The 21385-nt window shown below is 38.0% G+C and overlaps 1 protein-coding gene across 3 annotated transcripts in view; it reads left to right on the top strand.

The window, feature by feature from the left end:
• IDE (insulin degrading enzyme) overlaps window positions 1-21385 on the top strand; it is a 107480-nt gene that overhangs the window by 47852 nt on the left and 38243 nt on the right. For all 3 annotated transcript variants that reach the window (XM_045878424.2, XM_045878423.2, XM_064595024.1), the window contains exons 5-11: window positions 4477-4599; window positions 9583-9695; window positions 10415-10577; window positions 11259-11351; window positions 11767-11858; window positions 13266-13346; window positions 15155-15258. In XM_045878424.2, coding sequence (XP_045734380.1) covers window positions 4477-4599; window positions 9583-9695; window positions 10415-10577; window positions 11259-11351; window positions 11767-11858; window positions 13266-13346; window positions 15155-15258 — 769 coding nt within the window. The remainder of the gene's footprint in view (window positions 1-4476; window positions 4600-9582; window positions 9696-10414; window positions 10578-11258; window positions 11352-11766; window positions 11859-13265; window positions 13347-15154; window positions 15259-21385) is intronic.

The following is a 21385-nucleotide window of genomic DNA, read 5'->3' as shown; positions in this document are numbered from 1 at the left end:
GAAGATGGCTGAGGCTGGATTAGGGGAGAGCTCTGTGAACACCAAAGCCGGTACCTGTTCCTTCGCAGCTGTCTGCGCAAGGGTCTCTCACTCTACCTTGAGGTTGGTCTGCCACCAACACTAGCAGAGCCCAGTTGATGTAGGACTAATTACGGAGTTCTGTGCTTTATGTCCTGCTTTTCCTTTCATTTCCTCATCTCACTGTTTCTTGAGAAATTCCATTAGTAGCCTTCCTGTTTTTAGTAAACTCTTTTAAAGGATTTATTATAAAAGGATTAATAAACTTAACGGCAAGCCTGTTTGGCCCATTTGTTTTTTGGATTTTTAAAATTATTATGGGGCGCCTGGGTGGCTCAGGCGGTTAAGCATCTGCCTTCAGCTCAGGTCGTGATCTCAGGGTCCTGGGATTGAGCCCTGCGTTGTGCTCCCTGCTCAGTGGGGAGTCTGCTTCTGTGTGCTCTCTCTCTCTCTCTCTCAAGTAAATAAATAGAAAGTCTTTTAAAAAAATAAAATTGGGGGGGCACCTGGGTGGCTCAGTCGTTAAGCGTCTGCCTTCGGCTCAGGTCTTGATCCCAGGGTCCTTGGATCAGGCCCCGCATCGGGCTCCCTGCTCGACGGCAAGCCTGCTTCTCCCTCTCCCACTTGCCCTGCTTGTGTTCCTGCTCTTGCTGTGTCTCTCCCTGTCAAATAAATAAATAAAAAATCTAAAAAATAAAATAAAATTTTTATTATATTTACAAAACAGTACCCATTTATTAGCTCCTAGTTTTATAGGTCTGAAGTCTGGCATGGCATGGAATTCTCTGCTCGGGGTATCACAAGGCTGAAACCAAGATATTGACGTCATAAAGTTCCCATTTGGGAAAAACATCTTCCAAGGTCATTCTTAATCATTGGCAAAATTCAGTTCCTTTTAGCCATAAGACTGAGATCACCATTTCCATGCTGGCTGTCAACCAGGGGCTGCTCTGAGCTCCTAAATGTCACCTGCATTCCTTGCTACATGGTCCCCTCTGGCCGTGATGGTGTGCTGGTCAGTTCTTTCTTACTCTTTGAATCTTTGACTTCTTCCTCTGCCACTTGCCAGGGAAAATGCTTTGTATATATATAGATTTATTATTTTAAAAACCAATTTGGCTGGCTCATCATACCTCGTATCCATGTTTCTCTGTCAATGGATTGAGAGCTGACTGTCCTGATCCCAAGAGAGTCATAGTGGAGAACCTCTTCCTCTTTCTGAATTGGGTACCTCTGAGGATATGGAACTGCCATGCTGGGTTGTGTTCCCAAATGGACTGTAATTTCCTTCTGTCATCATATATGAAAGAATGAAAACATCTAGGCAGCGAAGACATGAATATGTAGATTCATAGAATAGTATCTATTTAGAGCTAAAAGCCACTTTTCAGAGCAAATGGGACTGAGCTTCCGTTTATCAGTTTGGCCAGAGATCCCATATCATTAAATTTAGGGCCTCAGGTGAGCTAGATTGTTGTTGATAGTGGCTCCTTTGGCTCTTTTTTCCTTTTAACTTTGTGTTGTAAAGAATAGCAAATATGCCGAAAAGCGTGTGTGTGTGGTTCTGATAGATTATTGTTGTTGTTTTTACTTTTGCTGCTATTTGAAGAATCAAGTAGATGAATGTTCTGCTATTATTTATGTATGAATCACTGAGTTTTCGAAAACTGAGCACACCATGGAACCAGTGAAGAAACAGAGCATTACCTGCACCTCACTAGCCCTCTTTGTGCCCCTTTGTAGTCACTATCCATCCACTAAGGGTAACCTCTGTTCGACTTCTAGTAACGCAGGTTAGTTTTGCTTGTTTTTATGCTTTATTAAAAATGAAATGAAAAAGTGTATATTCTTTTGTGTCTGACTTCTCTCACTATACCTTGAGGTTGTGAACTTCATTTATATTGTTGTATATAAACAGTGGATTATTCATTCTCTTTGCTCGTCTAGTATTCTGTCACAGTTCTTTGGTTCATTTTAATATAGCATTGTGAGTGTTTTGCCATGATCTGTGTTTTAGTGTGTTTGGTGTATGATCCTACTTTATCTCTATTTTTACATTTATTTATTTTTTTAATTTTTTAAAGATTTATTTATTTTAGAAAGAGAGTACGTGCACGTGAGCGGGCGCATGTGGGCACAGGGGAGGGGCAGAGGCAGAGGGAGAGAAGCAAACTCCCCACTGAGCACAGAGCCACGAGATCATGACCTGAGCCTCATGCCCTGAACCGAAACCAAGAGTCAGATGCTCTGTCGACTGAACCACCCAGGCACCCCTATTTCTTATTTTTTAAATGGGCCTAAAGATAAAGGATAGGGACTAGAATGGTAGGATATTCAGGTGCATTAAAATTAAAGCAGAATATTCTAGAGCTGGCTAACCTGAGGGAACTTTTAAGTTCTAGATGGAGGCCATGATCTTGGTCTTCATAATCTTTGATCTGAGGGCTTTTTTTAAACCGAGAATATTGATCTGATTGTAAGTAGGCAAATCAGATGACATTTAGACTAAAAATCTGGTTTTGATCTCACACTATCACATTTATAGTCTATTGAAATAAAGCTTAATTTCTCCAAACTTGAGTGTCCTGGTGTGTCATTTAGTTCACATATTATAGAAATCTGAGCTTCGCAGTCTAAATAACTAAGGAAACTGTAAAGACTAATACCTCTGGAATGGAGGCTTTTAGAATCTTTAATTAGTAGAAAAGGAAGGCACCATCAGTACTCAAGTTTTACCTTAATATGAGTGAACTTCAAGTCATTACTCAGCAAAAAGTGCTTTTTCTTCAAGATTATATTTATTTATTTGAGAGAGAGAGAGAGAGTGAGCACAAGTGGGGGGCAGAAGCAGAGAGGGAGAGAAAGAGAGAAACAGACTCCCTGCTGAGCAGAGAGCCTGATGCGGGATTCGGTCCCAGGACCTTGAGATCATGACCTGAGCCAAAGGCAGACGCTTAACTGACGGAGCCACCCAGGTGCCCCTCTTCTGGATACTTTTAAGAGCACCTGAATCCCTCAAGTAGAGTGAGGGCATATCTCAGGACCCCAAGTAGAGCAAATCTGGGATTGAACTGCATCTTAAGTAAGAAACTGAGGACTAGTTAAGAACCTGAAAACTTGGCTAGGAGGCTATTGCTAGCGAATATTGAGTACATTTGATCGCTTTGTGACTAGAAAAAGTTTAACAAGCACTTGATAGGCTGTTGCTTACACACACTCTCCACTAGATCTGTCGATTCAAGCATTGAGGTATGACATCTTCGCTCAGGACTGTGCAGCTGTACAGGGCTAAAGACTGGATCTAAGAACGCTATCTGGTGGTTCTCTGTAGCTACCCAACTTAATGAAAGGGACTCTTCCGATGCCAGTTCAGCACAGCCATTATAATGACTCAAGGAAAGAAAATATATAAAGAGTGTGGTTTTTATTTTTTATTTTTTATTTTTTTTAAGATTTTATTTATTTGACAGAGCACAAGTAGGCAGAGGGAGGAGAAGCAGGCTCTCCGCTGATCAGGGAGCCCGACATGGGGCTCCATCCTAGGACCCTGGGATCATGACCTGAGCTGAAGGCAGACACTTAACCGACTGAGCCACCAAGGCGCCCCAAGAATGTGTTCTGCTACAGTTCATCTCTGCAGATGAAATACAGCAACCCATTTAGTAGTTTAAGCAGGAACAACAATAAAGGTTGTTATATGAGGATTTTAGGGTATATCTAGTCAAGATGCCATTCTTGGGCAGACACCAGTCATTAGAATTCCATCTCCGAGTCTCTAAATGGCAGGATTTTTATTAGCAAGGTAGTACTTAGAGATTGTGACCATTTGCTTTTGACTTGCCTAGCTTACCCTAATTGAGTTATTGAATTTTCTAAGAGATCTCCGTGGTATGTATGTATGAATGTATGTGTGTGTGTGTGTGTGTATGTATACACATTGCTTGAGACTTATAAAAATAGCATTGCATCCTATTTTTACCAGTCTAGATCAAATCCGTGAGAATTCACATCACAAATTTAATGTTTCAGCCAAGAATAGTACATTTCTTTCCACAAGTAACTTGGCATGTTCCAAAAAGATCCCTCAGTGACTTTCTTCAATTAATTATGGAGCACATAGGGAATTGAAAATTAAAGTGTGAATGGAGGCCATGTAGATCTCATTTTGTCCTATAAGTGCTCATAATACCTACTATCTCATGGGGATTTTAAGTTGTATAATTTTCATAAAGCCCTTTAAGTTCCTGAGGGAAGACTCTCTGTAGTTTAAAATGTTATTAATTTGTGTTCTTCTTTCCTGTTTATCCAGCTTATGTTCAGACATATTAATTAATCATTATGTATGTTAGCTAGAACTCTGTTTTTTAAGTTTACTTTATAGCAATGTCAGTAATAATTCCATAACTTTAAAGTCCACATATTTTTCTTTTTCTAAGAAATGTTTTTCTTCCTTTTCAGGTAACAAATATACTTTAGAGACTAGACCAAACCAAGAAGGCATTGATGTAAGACAGGAGCTACTGAAATTCCATTCTACTTATTATTCATCCAACTTAATGGCTATTTGTGTGTTAGGTCGAGGTAAGAATCCTTAAAATTTTTCATAGAATTGGATAATCTTAAGTTTTCCATTTGGCTCTTTGAAAGTGTTGGGAGAAGGATATATGGCCTTTTATCTGCTCAGAGGCTTTTGAAAATGATTTCCTTGTTGGAGAAGGAACAAGGAATTTTGTTTTTAACTCTGTGTTCTAAAAAGGAGTATAGATGATTTAAAATGAAGACCTGAGAAAAATATAAATTACTAGTAGGTACTATAAACATATAAAAGCAAAGAAAGGAAGTATAAAGGGAAAGATTAACAGATTTGACCTTGTAACAATTCAGAAAACTAGGAACAAGATTAAAAGGCAGATAACGGGGGGAAAAAAAGGCAGATGATGATACACTGGAAAAATGATTTGCAATATAAACAAAGGTTTGACTTTTTATTTATTTTCTTATTATTTTTTAATTTTATTTTTTAAAGTTTTTAATTCCAGTTGGTTAATATACAGTGTTATATTAGTTTCAGGTGTACAGTATAGTGATTCAACAATTCCGTACATCACCCAGTGCTCATCACCACAAAAGTGCACTCCTTAATCCCCATCACCTATTTCACGCATCCCCCTCAACTTCCCCCATGGTAACCATCAGTTTGTTCTCTGTCATTACGAGTCTGTTTCTTGATTTGTCTCTCTCCTCCCCGCCCCCCCACACTTTGTTTTGTTTCTTAAATTCCACATATGAGTGAAATCATACAGTACTGGTCTTTCTCTGACTGACTTATTTCACTTAACATTATACTGTCTAGCTCCATCGGTGTTGTTGCAGATGGTAAGATCTCATCCTTTTTTATGGTTGAGTAGTATAATCCATTGTATATATACACCACATCTTCATTCATCTATCAATGGACACTTGGGCTGCTTTCATATAAAGGTTTGACTTTTTAAGTGCAAATTAAGTAAGACAAGATAGTGTTTCCTCCTGTTAAATTACCATAATTTTGTTTTTAAGTAATACTCATTATGGAGGAGCAGTGCCCTTTTGTATTGGTGATGATGTATACCATTTATGCAATTGTTCTAGACTTTCTGGAGAACAGGTTAGCATGGTGCATCATCCTTAAAAAGTTTGTTTTTACTTCTGGAAATGCAATCTAAGGAAATAACCAGAGTTGTTCAAAAAGTTGATGCAGTAGGATATTTCTGTCAATATAGTATTAGTGAAAAGTTAGAAACGATCTGATTGTTCATTAATAGAAGATGGGTTAAATAATGATGTTATAGCTATGTAATAGGGCATCTTATAGAAAATTGCATCTCTTCTCTCACTTTCTATTCTCCTACCTGCTTTATTTTTCTTTACAACATTTATTACCACCTGAAATATTAAATATTTATCATTGCCCACCATACTAGAAAGTAATTTACTTGAGAATAGAAGCTGTTTTGTTCACTACTTTGTCCCCAGTGCGTGAGTTAGTGCTTGACACATCATAGGCACATGGTAAAATATATATTGAATGAATAAATAATTTTATGACTGTTTTAATAGCATGGGAAAATATTCTTTTTTTTTTTTAAAGATTTTATTTATTTATTTGACAGAGAGACAGCAAGAGAGGGAACACAAGTAGGGGGAGTGGGAGAGGGAGAAGCAGGCTTCCCGCGGGGCAGGGAGCCCGATGTGGGACTCGATCCCAGGACCCTGGGATCATGACCTGAGCCAAAGGCAGACGCTTAATGACTGAGCCACCCAGGCGCCCCCATGGGAAAATATTCTTAATGTGTCCAATAGAAAGCAAAAGCACTCTAAAAACTATGTGCTATATGATCCATTTGGGGATTTATAAAAAATTATAATAGACATACATGGTATAGACATAAGACAAAATAGAAAAACATACTAGAAATTTAATGTGATATAGTAGTTGAGAACTCATGCTCTAGACTCTTACAGTTTGAGTTTGAATTCCAGATATACCACCTACTTAGCTGTGTGGCCTTGAGCTAACAGAGTTACTTCAGATCTCTGAACTCTAGTTTTTACATTTTTAAAATGGAGGCGTGTTACCTCATAACCTGTTAGGAGGTTTAATCAAGATAATGCAGAAGTGTTTAGCATGGTGCCTGGCACATAGCAAATGCTTCATAAACGGTAGCTACTTTTAAGCATCCCATAAGCATAAGATTATGAACGACTTTTGTTTCTTTCTTTTTACATTTGTTGTTAGTTTTCTACTTTTGGCAAATGTTACATTTGTAAGTAGAAAATAAGCAACATATATTTTAAGTTGGTAATAAGAGCCAGGGTATAAAATGGGTCTAAGGAGTGAAGCCAATGAAATAAAAAGTGTCTCTATAATTCTGTGTGCTTGCTAACAGTAGCTAGTTCTAGAGTGTTAAATATCACTTGGTATTTAGAGCCTAGTCCTGGGAATATTTTTGTCTGTGTTGTATTGAGATGAAAAACACTTGATTTCAGTAAGCACTTATTGGGCGAGTGATAATGACAACAGATGAATCAGGCAGCAGGCCTGCCTTCCTTGTTCCCTGTTTATTGGAAGTGACAGAGTAAGTGTCTAAAAGAAACAGATGTTTCAGTTCTCTGATTGCATACACATCACTCTCCTAGTGTGACTGACCTGTGCTGAGCTCAGTGGACTTGATGAGGGACCTGGGAGAGGTGTCCTTGCAGCACAAGAGGTATGAGGAGGAAACAGGATCTCTCAGAGGATTAATAGAAAATCCGCTCCTTCTTCTAGGATGAGGGGAGAGAAAGAATAACCATGTGGAAGGATCTCTGTCACAAAGGGACAAAAAGGTTTTTCTCTGTTCTCCCACGGGATCATCCCTCTAGTTGTGGCAGCACTAATTACCTGGAAACTTGGCAAGTAGGTAACTATCAAGTACAGACACTGGGATTGCCAAGTCCTCACGATGTAACGATGAAAGGGACTCAGTTCCCTGATCTCCAGTAGCGCACTGCTTAGTGGGGAAGACAGACTGCAGTATCAGATAGCTGCTGTACCTTTAAAAAGCTATACTGTGAACTTACGCTTTTAGGGTAGAAATACTCGAAAGGCCCACCTGGTAGAACCTTGCTTAGTCTAAAGGGCCTCACTGTAGCCAGCACCTCAGGTTGATAAACCTTTGTTTACTGCCCACCTTGTTTCAAGTCATATGTTCCATCTGTGCATAAAGATATCTCTGCCATCTCTTTCTCCAGATACACCCACTCCATCCCTTGTCATTTAACAAGCAGCCACTGGTCCACCTCATATTTGGCTCTGGACATTTTGAGGTCCTGCATACATATCAAAAAATTGAAGGAAAAATATGTATGTTTAATAAGTAAAGTGCAAATGCCCATATTCATAGGGCTAAAAGAATTTCATACGATATAAAGGCAAATCTCAAATAGTGATTAAGTGCTCTCTAAAGAGTTCATGGAAAAGTTCAAAATGGGTCATAGAATATCAAGGGAAATTTCTTACTTGATCCAAATGCTTCCTGACAGTAACAGGTGATGAATGTTTATACCATTTATAAATAACCTATTCTTGAGGAGACAGAATCAAGGTGACGGGTTATCTTGTTTATAAAAAGATAACCTTTTGAGCACCTGGCTGGCTCAGTCAGTAGAGCATGCCACTCTTGATATCAGGGTCCATGAGTTCAAGCCCCATGTTGGACATAGAGATTACTTAAAAAAAAAAAAAAAAAGAACCTTTTTTCACTTTTTAATTTTTTGAATGATGGAAATATGTGTACATGGAAAATTTATCCCACATAGAAAGGTATAAAGTAGAAATCAAGTTTTTCTCTTTCCTCCCATCCTGTGATGACAATGCCCTCTCCTCAGATATTTCACCTTAAGTCATTTCTTGTTATACTTCCAAAAGTGGGATTTTGTTAATATACTCACATGTAAGTGTGCCTGTTAAAAAATTGAGATTGCCTGCAGTTTTCACTTCATAGGGCTTTCAGATACTTTTGTATCAGCACATAGAGATTTCTCCCTTATTAATGACTGCATAAAATTCTAATGTATAGACATTTCATAATATTCACATGCTCATAGATGTTTAGGTCATTTCCAGTTTTTGTTATAAACAGTGCTGCAGTGAACATATTATACATCTTTATAAGCTTTTCAAGTATAACTCTATAAAAGAATATAGGTAGGCGATAACATAGAATAGCTTAAGTGGCCATATCATTCTAACAACAATTACAAGTCTTTGAATGAGTTTGGCACATCATGATACAGAATCATGTAATGTTAGACCTTGGAAGAGACTTGTGATTATCTCACCCAGTGTTCTCATTTTACAGAACCTGAAGTGGTTAACCAGGTTGTCCAGGTAGTCAGTTGATATGGTTGGGGAAGCCAGGGTTAGGATCCAGGTCCTCTAGTCTCCCCACCCAAGATTCTTTTTATCATTTTGTACTCTTTCCCCACAGAATCACTCACAGACTCTAACATTTGACTTTTAACAATGGGCTTATTAGATTGTGTCTATTTGTAAAGTATATGTTATAATCTATCAGCTGATGGTTTAGTATGTGCCTGTTGGCAATTGTAGATCAAATAGTTTTCCAAGTGCAGCCAATTATTCTATTACCGTCTTTAATACGTGTTTTAAATTTATTGCAAGAAACATTTGTGGAACAGTTTTTAAACTGTAAAGAGCTAGACATGTGTGAGTTATCATCATTATTGGTATTGCTTAGCTTTAGAAGTTACACAGGCACTGACAGGGTTGAACGGAGTGCTTCAACTTCATCAGATGAAGCTTTAAAAAAATCGTAGATTTTCTTTTTAATAGTCGGAAGGTTTTTCAGGAGATCCTAAGGTTTTGTTTAGCTTTATTGAGATATAAATGACATGTAACGTGTAAGTTTAAGGTAAAAATCATAGTGATTTTATATATGTATATATGATCTTAAGGTTTTAAATACTACCTCTCATGTTATGATAGTTTAAGTTCTGTTTTTATTGTCTGTTTTCTTACAGAATCTTTAGACAACTTGACTAATCTGGTGGTAAAGTTATTTTCTGAAGTTGAGAACAAAAATGTCCCACTGCCAGAATTTCCTGAACACCCTTTCCAAGAAGAACATCTTAAAGTAAGTGCATGTATTTCTGATATTTTTTCTTTTTTAATTCATGGACATAATATATGCCTAGTTTACCAAAGTGTAGATGAAAAATTTTGAAAGGTTTATTTATACAGGTTTTTTTCATCCTTTTTTTTTTTTTAAGATTTTATTTATTTGAGAGAGAACGAGTGGTGGGGAGAGGCAAAGGGGGAAAGAGAGAGAAGCAGACTCCCCGCTGAGCAGGAAGCCTGATACAGCGCTTGATTCCAGGACCCAGAGACCATGACCCGAGTCCAAGGCAGACACCCAAATGACTGAGCTGCCCAGGCACCCCTGTTTATACAATTTTTAATATTTGTTTGAATAATTGAATCAGTTTCACATTTATTAGGGATAATGTTTCACCAAAAAGATATCAACGGATACCTGATCTTTGCATGCTAAAAGTAGTTTTTGTAGTTAGAGCCTTGATAAACTGTAGAAGCTGTTCTCCAGTGCCAGAAGGCAAGCATATTGAGCCGCATGGTCGAGGGGACCAGAAATAGGCTGTGCACCAACTGTAATGAAAGTCCACTTAGAGAGAGCCCAGGCCAGTTACTTTTTGTGGTCAGTACAGTTTTCTCTGGCAATTGATTCTCTTTTGAATTTGGGATTTTTCCATGAAAATCTGTATTCTTCATAGTTTATAAATATTTTATTCAGTAGCAGTTGATATAGCTAATCTTTCTTGATTATTTTTTTTCCAGCAACTTTACAAAATAGTACCCATTAAGGATATTAGGAATCTTTATGTGACTTTTCCCATACCTGACCTTCAGAAATACTACAAATCAAATCCTGGCCATTATCTTGGTCATCTCATTGGTCATGAAGGTCCTGGAAGTCTGTTATCAGAACTGAAGTCAAAGGGTAAGTCTTTTGGGCACCAGTTTCTGAGTGTAGTACCCCACATCCTTTTACTCTGGCTCTCGTTTTCTCCTAGATTTTTTTGTGTGAAGGAGCATTTGTGGGTAGGTTGGTTTGGGGTCTATGGGAGAGTGAGGTGGTAGTTGTTAGTGCGCTTTTGTTCTTTTTGCTTTGGGTTCCCCCCCATAATTGTTTTACCCTTCAGAATTGTGCAGTGAAGTTTAGATTTTTCAAAAGATACTGTGCTACATGTTTTAAATAACAGAGAGGTTCGAAAGTAAAAGCTCACATTGGGTATTCTTCACCATCTCTGAAATAACAGTATACCTTATTTATTTGCTTGCTCTTATCCTTCAGACCAGAGGGTGTACTAGGATCTAGTCAGTAGATGATTTCCAAAGCCCCTCTCAACTCAGGCTCTGCTTTTATATAATACTTAAGCATGGTAGTCTACTCTTGCCTGGGAACTGACTTGAAGAGTCCTGAGGAACCTCCCAACCCAAAAAATCCCATCAGTCTTCCACAGTGTCTGAAATGGTTTTTCTGAACCCATTTTTCTGCTCTTTTCTGCAAGTGGTCCATTCTAATATCTTGGGAACATATAGTATAAATTAAAAAGAACATTCTTTGTCTTAAAAGAAACCACACATACAACCCTGTTTTGATTTCCTTTGAATGTTACAGGCTGGGTAAATACTCTTGTTGGTGGACAGAAGGAAGGAGCCCGAGGTTTTATGTTTTTTATCATTAATGTGGACCTGACTGAGGAAGGAATATGTAAGTATTGACCTTTTTGGTTTTTTAATGAAAATTGACTTCTTATGATACATTTTCTAAAATTTCTTCATGCTGTGGATCTGTTTTATGTTGTAAAGCCATAAAACCTTTAATTCGTATAATTCATCCATTTTATTTTTCATGCGCAACTTGGCCTTCATTTCATGAATGATTTTTTCTTCTTAATGACCTGTCATTATGTTGCACTTGTGAAATGTGTACTTAGCTTTTCATTGGCTCATTAACTTCCCCAAAGTCCTTTCTGTCACATATCCCAGACCCTGGAGGGCCCTGTGTGTGGGACCCTAAAACCAGTCTCTGGTTTCTACTCATCTGACTTTACCTTAGGAGTGAGCTCACTGATTTGATGGATTCAAGGACTGAATGGTTTTTAAGTATGCCCCTTTTTTCCCAGTACACGTTGAAGATATAATTTTGCACATGTTTCAATACATTCAGAAGTTACGTGCAGAAGGACCTCAAGAATGGGTTTTCCAAGAATGCAAGGTAATTTTGTTTCACTAAAATTTTTCTTAAGGAAATTTTTCAGAAAACATATATATGTGAATTAATTTAAATTTAAGGCTCAGTGAAACTTAAAGTTTTGGGGGTTTTTGTTGTTATTTAAACTCTAAAATCTTGCAATGCGTAGTAGCTTTAGTTAAAGCTTAGTTGTACTACTTTGATTGGCTATCTGGGGCACAATTAGGGCTAAGGCATCAAGTAATCTTTTTTTCCGAGGGAAAAAGACATTGCTTTTCTATCCCTCAGAAGAAAGCCAGCAGTTTCTTGAGCTTAATATCTGTCAGGGTGTACCTTACTGTTTGCCTGAAGCTTCATGAGCCTCTGTCATTTTCAGATCTGCTGACAAAAATCTACAATGAACTTTCAAAGAAATTGTGAATTGTTTTATATATATGATTGTGGTTTTTTTTTAAAGATTTATTTATTTATTTATTTGACAGAGAGATAGAGAGCACAAGTAGGCAGAGTGGCAGGCAGAGGAAGAGGGAAAAGCAGGCTCTCTGCTGAGCAGGGAGCCGGACGTGGGGCTCGATCCCAGGACCCCAGGATCATGACCTGAGCCGAAGGCAGACGCTTAACCGACTGGGCCACCCAGGCGCCCCTATATGATTGTGTTCTTAAAAATGATTTTATTGTTCTTGTATGTATGGAAAAGCCTGGCTGTCCCTTATTATTTTTTAATAAAACAAAAGTTCTCTGTCTTTCAAAATTTCATTATTTATTTTTTTATTTTTAAAGATTTATTTATTTGAGAGAGAGAGAGAGCACACAGGGGAGAGGGACACAGGGAGAGGGAGAAAGAGTGTTTTAGGCAGACACAGGGCTTAATCCCACAACCCTGAGACACGACCTGAGCCAAAACCAAGAGTTGGATGCTCAACTGACTGCGCCACCCAGGCAACCCCTTCCAGAATTTTAAAGCCTTCTTTTAAATGTTTTATAAAAATATGTGCTTTATATTTAAGGCCTATTGAGATTCTGAAATGTATTTTAGGATGAGAGAAATCCTTTTTACTTAGGTAAAAGTTTAAAGGGATACTCTGCTTGTGGAACCTAGGACAGGAACTTCTAATCTGGGTGCAGTTCTCTGAATGGATCAACAAAATGATCATCTGTGCAACTGTTGATCTTGCAAGGTTCTTCCAGTTTTCCTAATTCTTTGACTAATAGTTTCAGTAATTAGGCTAAAGAATCCTATTCTGTTTTGGTTATTTTCATTCATGTTCTGTACATTTCTAAATCAAGCATAGCCGATTTTTTCTGATAAAGTTAAATGTGGAGTAGAAAGTCTGTAGTGCAAACTAAACACTACAGAAAGAACCTTTTTTTCTTAAAGTATTTCTAAATAGTAGTTGACTTATGTATAATTGGATTAATTTTACATTTTAGGACTTGAATGCTGTTGCATTTAGGTTTAAAGATAAAGAGAGGCCACGGGGCTATACCTCTAAGATTGCAGGAATATTGCATGTAAGTTTGTTATTTTATATGTATATTGGTATGTAGAGTATTTTTGTGATCCTGCATATATTACCTTTAGTACTACATGAATGATAAGGAAGCTGCAGTATAAAACTTTAGACTTTGTAGCAACCAGGCAAACTTTGATGCCAAGCAATGCTTAAAATCTTAATTTTCATCATCCTAAAAATTATCATCTATAGGATTTTTCATACAGAGGCATTTTGCTTCTTCGATTTAAATATTTTTCAATTCTACAATGTGTCAATTGCTAATTATGTGAAAGCTATATAGATCATCTACTTTTCTCCATTTCTGTTGCTACCACCCTAGTCTGAGCTACCATCATTTCTTGCCTTGACTACCATTATAATCTCTTACCTGGGATCTCGGTTTTCCCTCTTGTTCTACACTATAGTTTATTATCCCAGTCTTGGTAATCTTTTGAAAACCAAAATCAGATTGTTTCTCTTCTCTGTGTCAAGTCCTCAGTAGTTTCCTGTCAGAGTTCGAATAAAATCCAAAATGTCACGTTGGCCTACAAGGTGATCTGGCCCCAGCCTGTCTCTCTAACCATGTTCTATATAACTCCCCAGCTCATCCCTCCCATTCTCATTCTCCTCCAGCTATACTGGCTGCCTGCCTGCCTGATCTTCAAGCATTAAGTTTGTTCCTCCCTCTTAGTACCTTTTACATTTGCTGTTTTCTCTACCTGGAACTCTCTTCTCTCTTGTCTTTGCATGACTGGGGTTCTTATCATTTGGATTTCCACTTAGGTGTCTCTTCCTCACAGAGACCTTCCCTGACATCCCAGTCATGCCCCGCCCCTTTTTAATTCATAGCACCTATCACTATAATGACACTATTTGTTTACTGTCTACCTCCCTCCCAATTACAATATAAGCTCCTTGGGTAAAATAAGTGAAGGGGATTAAGAGTACACTTATCTTTTTTTTTTTTTTTTAAGAGTGCACTTATCTTGATGAACACTGAGTAATATAGAATTGTTGAATCACTGTATTTGTACATCTGAAACTAATATAACACTCTATGTTAACCATACTGGAATTAAAAACAAAAAACTTTAAAACTCTGTTCACTTCCTCTCCTAACTTACATGTTCATTGTTGTTTAGTATTTTAGTTCAGCCTTGAGTCTTCATTACTAAATGTACTATTGTATGCAAAAATAAAAAAAAAATTATAAGCTCCTTAGGGAGCAGGGACATGATCTATCTTGCCTGGCACAGAGTAGATACTCGTTAAATATTTGTTGAATGAATGAATCAGTCTGAGTGTATTGGAGGTTGCTTTTACTAATAGAAAGCATCTTCGACATTATTTTTCTTCCCTAGCCAAAAAATATAAGCTATTTCCCCCCACAACAACTTTCTAAATGCTTTTCTGATTTCATTCATAGAAATTTGAGAGGAAATTCTGTTTATAAAAATGTATGTACTTTATGTTAAGAATCCTATAGGTGTCAGCATTTCACTATCAAATTTTCTTCATTAACAAGTATTCAGTTTTTAGCCAGAAATACTACACTTTTCCTTGAAAAAAAAAATGTGATTTTGCTATCATGTAAATGTATGTGGGGATTAACTGCAAAATCATTGTACAACAGGAAACTGCTTCAAGTGTGGTAAGAAAGAAAAAAGAAATTTTTCCAGCAGAGTAAAATTTAATTGAAGGAGGATGTGGGGTGTGTGTGTAAAATAATGGGTTTAATGTGTTAGAGATTTGTTTGCTTTAATAAGTTAGACTCTATAGTAGCCTTGCATATTTTATTTATCTATCTATTTTCCTTTTAATAAGTATTATCCCCTAGAAGAAGTGCTCACGGCTGAATATTTACTGGAAGAATTTAGACCTGACTTAATAGAGATGGTTCTCGATAAACTCAGACCAGAAAATGTCCGGTGAGTCACTCTACAGATTTTACTGCTACATACTAAATTTTCAGTAATGATTAGGAGCTGAAAATTTGGAATTGTGAATAAAATGCTTTTAAACTTGTTATCGAACATGATTAAAGTAGAAAGAATAGTATAATGAAGCAATACCAAACATCAGCAAATCAGTACGTGACCAGCCTTTCTTATCTTTAACTACCCCTCTCCTCACTCATCCTCCCTCCACTCTAGATGATTTTGAGGCAGGATCTCTAAAATATGAACACTTTTTTATTTTTTAATTTTTTTTAAAGATTTTATTTGACAGAGACATTGAGAGAGAGGGAACACAAGCAGGGGAAGTGGGAGAGAGAGAAGCAGGCTTCCCGCCGAGCAGGGAGCCCGATGTGGGGCTCGATCCCAGGACCCTGGAACCATGACCTGAGCCGAAGGCAGATGCTTAACGACTGAGCCACCCAGGCGCCCACATGAAGACTTTTTTAAAAAACAAAACAAGAGGTGCCTGGATAGCTTAGTCAGTTGGGCATCTGACTCCTGATTTTGGCTCAGGTCATGATCTCAGGGTCCTGGTATTGAGCCCTGCATTGGGCTTCATGCTCAGAAGGGAGTCTGCTTGAGGATTCTCCCTCTCTCTCTCTCTCTTTTTCTCCCACTCTCTCTCTCTAAAACAAATAAATCAATCTTAAAATAATAATCATAATTTCATTATCATGAATAAAATGTAATAATAGATCATCTTAACCTGACTTCATCCTAACTCAAATACCCAAGGTGTCAGATTACATATCTGGCTTCATAATCATAAACAAGTGAGGACACCCTCTTTTTTCTTAAGTGGACGTATTACAGTCTCAGAATCCTTCTCACTGATCAGTGATTAACCAAGAGATCAAAAGTTGGAGGAGCTCTTACAGTAACAGATATTCTTATTAGAGGAGGTTCAGCCCTAAAGAGCTGAGGAACTATCCCATGATGTTTCTGCCTCAAAATTGAATTTCATCCATGTTTTCCAAAGTGAAATAATACTAGGAATATACTTAAGGGGCACATATTTTGCATTTTTTATTTTTTTCCTCTGTCCAGCACATATTTCCAAAATTCTCCTGGGAACTTGGAGATTGAGTAAATATGTTTTTTGGAACAGTCATTTTATGAATAAAATCAAAAATCTGGTAGAAGTTTTTGAAGAAGAAAAATCCTTCTGACAGAACTATTCCATCAAAGTCTTTTTCCTAGTTACCGTTGTTTGCACTTTTCCAGACATGTACTAGCAACAAACGATGGGAAAATTAAAAGAAATATTATTGGTAGTTACACAATGTGGTAAATATGATAAAATGACATAGAACTAACTCTATGTACACATTCTATCAATGCCATTTTCCTAGTTTGGGTATTTTACTATAATTAATGTAAGAGTTAATTAACCATTGAGGGAACTGGGTGAAGAGTACACGGGACCTCCCTCTATTATTTTTGTAACTTCCTATGAATTTGTAATTATTTCAAAATTGAAAGAGAAAACATTTACAATAGCAACAAAAATGTAAATAACTAGGAATGAATTTAATCAAATATAAGCAAGACTTCAACATAAACTACAAAACAGTGCCGAAAGAAATTAAAGACCTTGTTAGGAGATTTGCTATTAAATTCTCTCCAGTCTGATTCATAGACTCTGTGTAATCACAGTCAAAATCCTAGTAGCCGTTTTTCCTTTTAGTAATTGGTAAACTGATTCCAAAATACCTATGGGCATACAAAGGACCTGGATTATCCATAACACTCTTTTTTTTTTAAGATTTCTTTATTTATCGTAGAGAGAGAGCAAGTATGGGGTGGGGGGGAAGGGCATTGGGAGAGAGAGAGAATCTTGAGCAGACTCCATGCTGAGCCTGGAGCCTGACAGGGGGCTCGACCCCAGGACCCTGAGATAATGCCCCGAGCTGAAATCAAGAGTCGTTGCTTAACCAACTGAGCCACCCAGGTGCCCAGCCATAACACTCTTGAACATAAAAACAAAAGTTGGAGGACTCAAACTATTGGATTTGGAGGCTAACTATAAAGCTACGTTAATTACGACATTGTGCATTGGCCTGAGGATCAAAAAGAAATCATTAGAATAGAACAGAGTCCAGAAATAGGCCCACACACATATGTTCAGAGGATGTCTTTTTTGTGTGGTAAAAAAACACATAATAGGGGCGCCTGGGTGGCTCAGTTGGTTAAGCGACTGCCTTCGGCTCAGGTCATGATCCTGGAGTCCCTGGATCGAGTCCCGCATCGGGCTCCCTGCTCGGCGGGGAGCCTGCTTCTCCCTCTGGCCCTCCCCCCTCTCATGTGCTCTCTCTCATTCTCTCTCTCTCAAATAAATAAATAAAATCTTTAAAAAAAAAACACATAATATAAAATTTACAGTTTTAACCATTTCTAAGTGTACAGTTCAGTATTATATTCATATTGTTAAATATATTAATATTGTTGTGAAGCAGATCTCCAGAACTTATTCACCTTGTGAAATTGAAACTGTACCCATTAAACAAGTCCTCTTTTCTCCCTCTTACCATCTCCTGGTAACAACCATTCTACTTTGTTTTCATGAATTTGACTACTTACATATCTAATATCAGTGGACTCATACAATGTATCTTTATTTCACTTAGCATAATGTCTTTAAGGTTCATCTATGTTGTACCATGCGACAGGATTTCCATTTTGCCAAATTAAATCTACAAGTACAGCTATAGAGTCTTGGCCACATCCCCTGCCTAAGTCATAAGTAAATCTTTGTTTAGGAGGAGTTCTTGCTGAATCTGTGCAGGTCCTAGGATAATTGTCTTCTTGTCTAAATGTTTGGTAGTCTGACAGTTGACTTTTGTGAGAGGTCAGTGCCTAAACCACTGGCTTACACTTTTTTAGGCTCTACTCCTTTCCCTTTCTGAAAATTAGAGCATTTGTCCATCTCCATCTTCTGCCTCTTCTCCTGTCCTCCAGTGTTTCTAAAAGTTGATGGGCAGTGATCCTACCTGGGATTTGTTAGTTGCCTAAGCATCAGAGAATGTGAATGATCTGCGTTGGAGATGTGAATTCATTTACTTGGCTGGCTCACTCATTAATCCTGGCCTGGGTTTCAACCCCCTTTTTTTCTGTTGTTTGGTCCACCTTTGCAGTTTAAAGACCCATGTTTTTTCTTTTTTTTCTTTTATTTATTTATTTATTTATTTATTTTTTAAAGATTTTATTTATTTATTTGACAGTGAGAATGAGAGAGCACGAGAAGGGGAGGGTCAGAGGGAGAAGCAGACTCCCTGCCGAGCAGGAAGCCCTATGCGGGACTTGATCCCGGGACTCCAGGATCATGACCTGAGCCGAAGGCAGTCGCTTAACCAACTGAGCCACCCAGGCGCCCCCTGTTTTTTCTTTTTTTAAAAGATTTTATTTATTTGAGGGAGAGAGAGAGCACAAGTGGGGGGCAGGGGCAGAGAGAGGGAGGAGCAGGCTCCTCACTGAGCAGAGAGCCCAACGTGGGGCTCGATCCCAGGACCCTGGGATCACAACCTGAGCCGCAGGCAACTGCTTAATGGATTGAGCCACCCAGGCACCCCGACCCATGTTTTTTCTAAAAACAGTATAAATAAGAGGTCAATAGTCCTGTCATCTGCCAATCTGAGACCAAAATGTGTATCACATTTTGCTTTAGGTCTTGTGTCCTGTTGGATTATGAGGTCCTTCCAGGTAAGAACTGTGTTTTTTTTCAGATTCAAGTTACCAAGGGCTCAATAAAAGTTGGTTGACTTCTCTAAGCCTTTAGCCTAATCTTTCTTGATTCCTTCTTTCTTTAAGAAACCCTTTTAAAAGGTGTTTTTTTTAGCATTTTTCATGAACCTCAATTTCTTCAGCACTGTGGCCTTCCTGTCACAATTCTTTAAGTTTGGCTTTGGGTCTCATCAATAGATTTTTTTTGTACCTTCTTTCTTCTTTGAGGCATGTCTTTTGAAAATATGATTTGATATCATGATATTGTAGAATTCTTCTAGTGGAAGGATAGAGTTCATCTACTTAGAGTCCTTACTTAAAAAGTAGTGAAACTGAAGCCCAGAGACTTGCCTAATTTAGATCTTAACTGTGATTTTGGCAAGATCTCAAAGAAAATAAGTCAGAGTCTTGACCAGAATCCAAGTTTCTGATGGCCAGATCTGTACCCTCTCTATTAATTCTGTTTGAATTCATCACAATTACCTGTGAAGCCTCTCCTCATTCTTGGATGTCTTTCCACCTTTGCTCTCTCAGGGATTATTTGCAAAAATCTCATGAGAATTCATATCTGGGGAGCCGTATTCCCTTTTAATGTCTATAGTCAGAATGCTTACTGTTTCTGAATGAGTTCTGTAGAGCTTCAACAGCTGTTCATTACCTTTGAACATTTCTAAATGGCTGACCTGAAGCCAGTGGTGGGCATTCATTCTAGCCACTGTTTCACTGTTGCAAGTTGCGGTATACAAAGAAAAGTTCTTTTTCTCTCTTCTTTCTAAGGACCATGTTAGTACCATATCAGCAGTCAGTTCTTTGTAGATAGAATTAAAGAATAGCATTGTCACACACACACTTAGAAAAACTCAAGACTATTTTGAAGCATAATTAGATTTCCAGCAGATAGTCTAAGGATGTAACAGTATCTGTGCTAGTTTTTCTCAGCTGTCTGCAGTTAAATATATTGCAGCTCTCCGTGGCATACTTAGATTATTGTGCCTTCTCTTCTTTTTTTCCTAACTTAAGTCTCTTGTGCTTTCACACTCTGGTTTGTAGATTTCTGTGTAGGTCTGATGTGTATATACTCTGTCTCTTCTGTTATTCCCCTTGCTTACCTTTTATAATTTATTTTTAAATAGTTTTTCACTGTATGTTTCAGTTTTAAATTCCTCAGTGGTCTACTAGTTCTTGTTCTGCAAAGGTATCCCTCTTTGTCAGGACAGTATTTGATGTTTGCCTTGTTTGAGGGAACTGTGTTTATTTCATATTTACTAGCGTAACATTTCAAATGTTACCCATCCACTTTACTTTGGTATACAGCTATCTAAATCCCTTAGAATTGTACCTGACCAATTGCCTCTCTTCTCCCCCTTTTTAACCTGAGCATTACTGAGCAGCCTCCAGTGTCTGTTGCTTTCTGTGTCCTAAGTCATCCTCCAAAGCACCTGGCAGCCTTCCCTGAGCTTATTCACTTTCTCTCTCAGGACAGAGTTTAAGGTGCTCTTGTTTCAGGGGCCGTGTCCACTGCCACATGAATGCTTCAGTGTTCACAGGTTGTCATCAGTAGTTTGTACATTATTCTGATGTGTGGGCCATCATTCAGGGAGACCAAAGCCACCTTTGTAACAAACTTGTCCAAAATCAGGCACCTCTTGGAAGAGAAGATAGGAATACCACCTGTCTACCAGGTTATTTTACTTCCTAACCCAGTTTTCGGAGTTCTCCTTGAGAATCAGTCCATTCGTTTTTTAGGAAGTCACCAGGAGTAGAAGCACTTTCTCTGGCTGAGTCTTAGGAGGCTCTGTCATGTATTGAATAGGTGTCCTTAACAAACATTACATATCCTTCATGTGGCCACATGAGTTCTATACACACGCCACGTATACCTGCAAAAGGAATTCTCAAAATGCCAACATGGATCACTACTTCTGGACACGATAACAGAACTCTTCCATCCATTAAGCCCTATGATTCCTCCCTCTCTTTCTATGGAATATATTCTTAAGTGGTCAGAGGCAGCTAGGCCAGATCAGGAATACCATATCAGCAGCCAATTCTTTGTAGATAGAATTAAAGAATAGCATTGTCTCTCTCTCTCTCTCTCACACACACACACACACAAAAAACTGGCAAATCAGAAGATAGAGAGGTGTTTCTTGGTCTTGTTTCCTTTATCTCTAGAAGCATGAAGGCCAATGTACATGTACTAGATATATTTGATGGTAGTCTCTGGCAGGAAAAAAACCATAGAGCACAAACTTAGTGAATAATAATAAAAGTGTGTTTTTGGTTTTTTGGATCTCTGGATGAGCCAACAAGGGTTGGGGCGGGGGGGTTAGCTATTTTTGTTAACCCTGGTCCTCGGCTGTTTCTGGAAGGAGTA

The sequence above is a fragment of the Mirounga angustirostris genome, unplaced genomic scaffold, assembly GCF_029215605.1.
Source record: "Mirounga angustirostris isolate CCGP_5_RB_7025 unplaced genomic scaffold, mMirAng1.0.hap1 SCAF_6, whole genome shotgun sequence".
In the NCBI taxonomy this organism is placed as follows: domain Eukaryota; kingdom Metazoa; phylum Chordata; class Mammalia; order Carnivora; family Phocidae; genus Mirounga; species Mirounga angustirostris.
The sequence above is the reverse complement of the archived record's forward strand: the minus strand, read 5'-3'. Positions and strand labels throughout refer to the sequence as shown.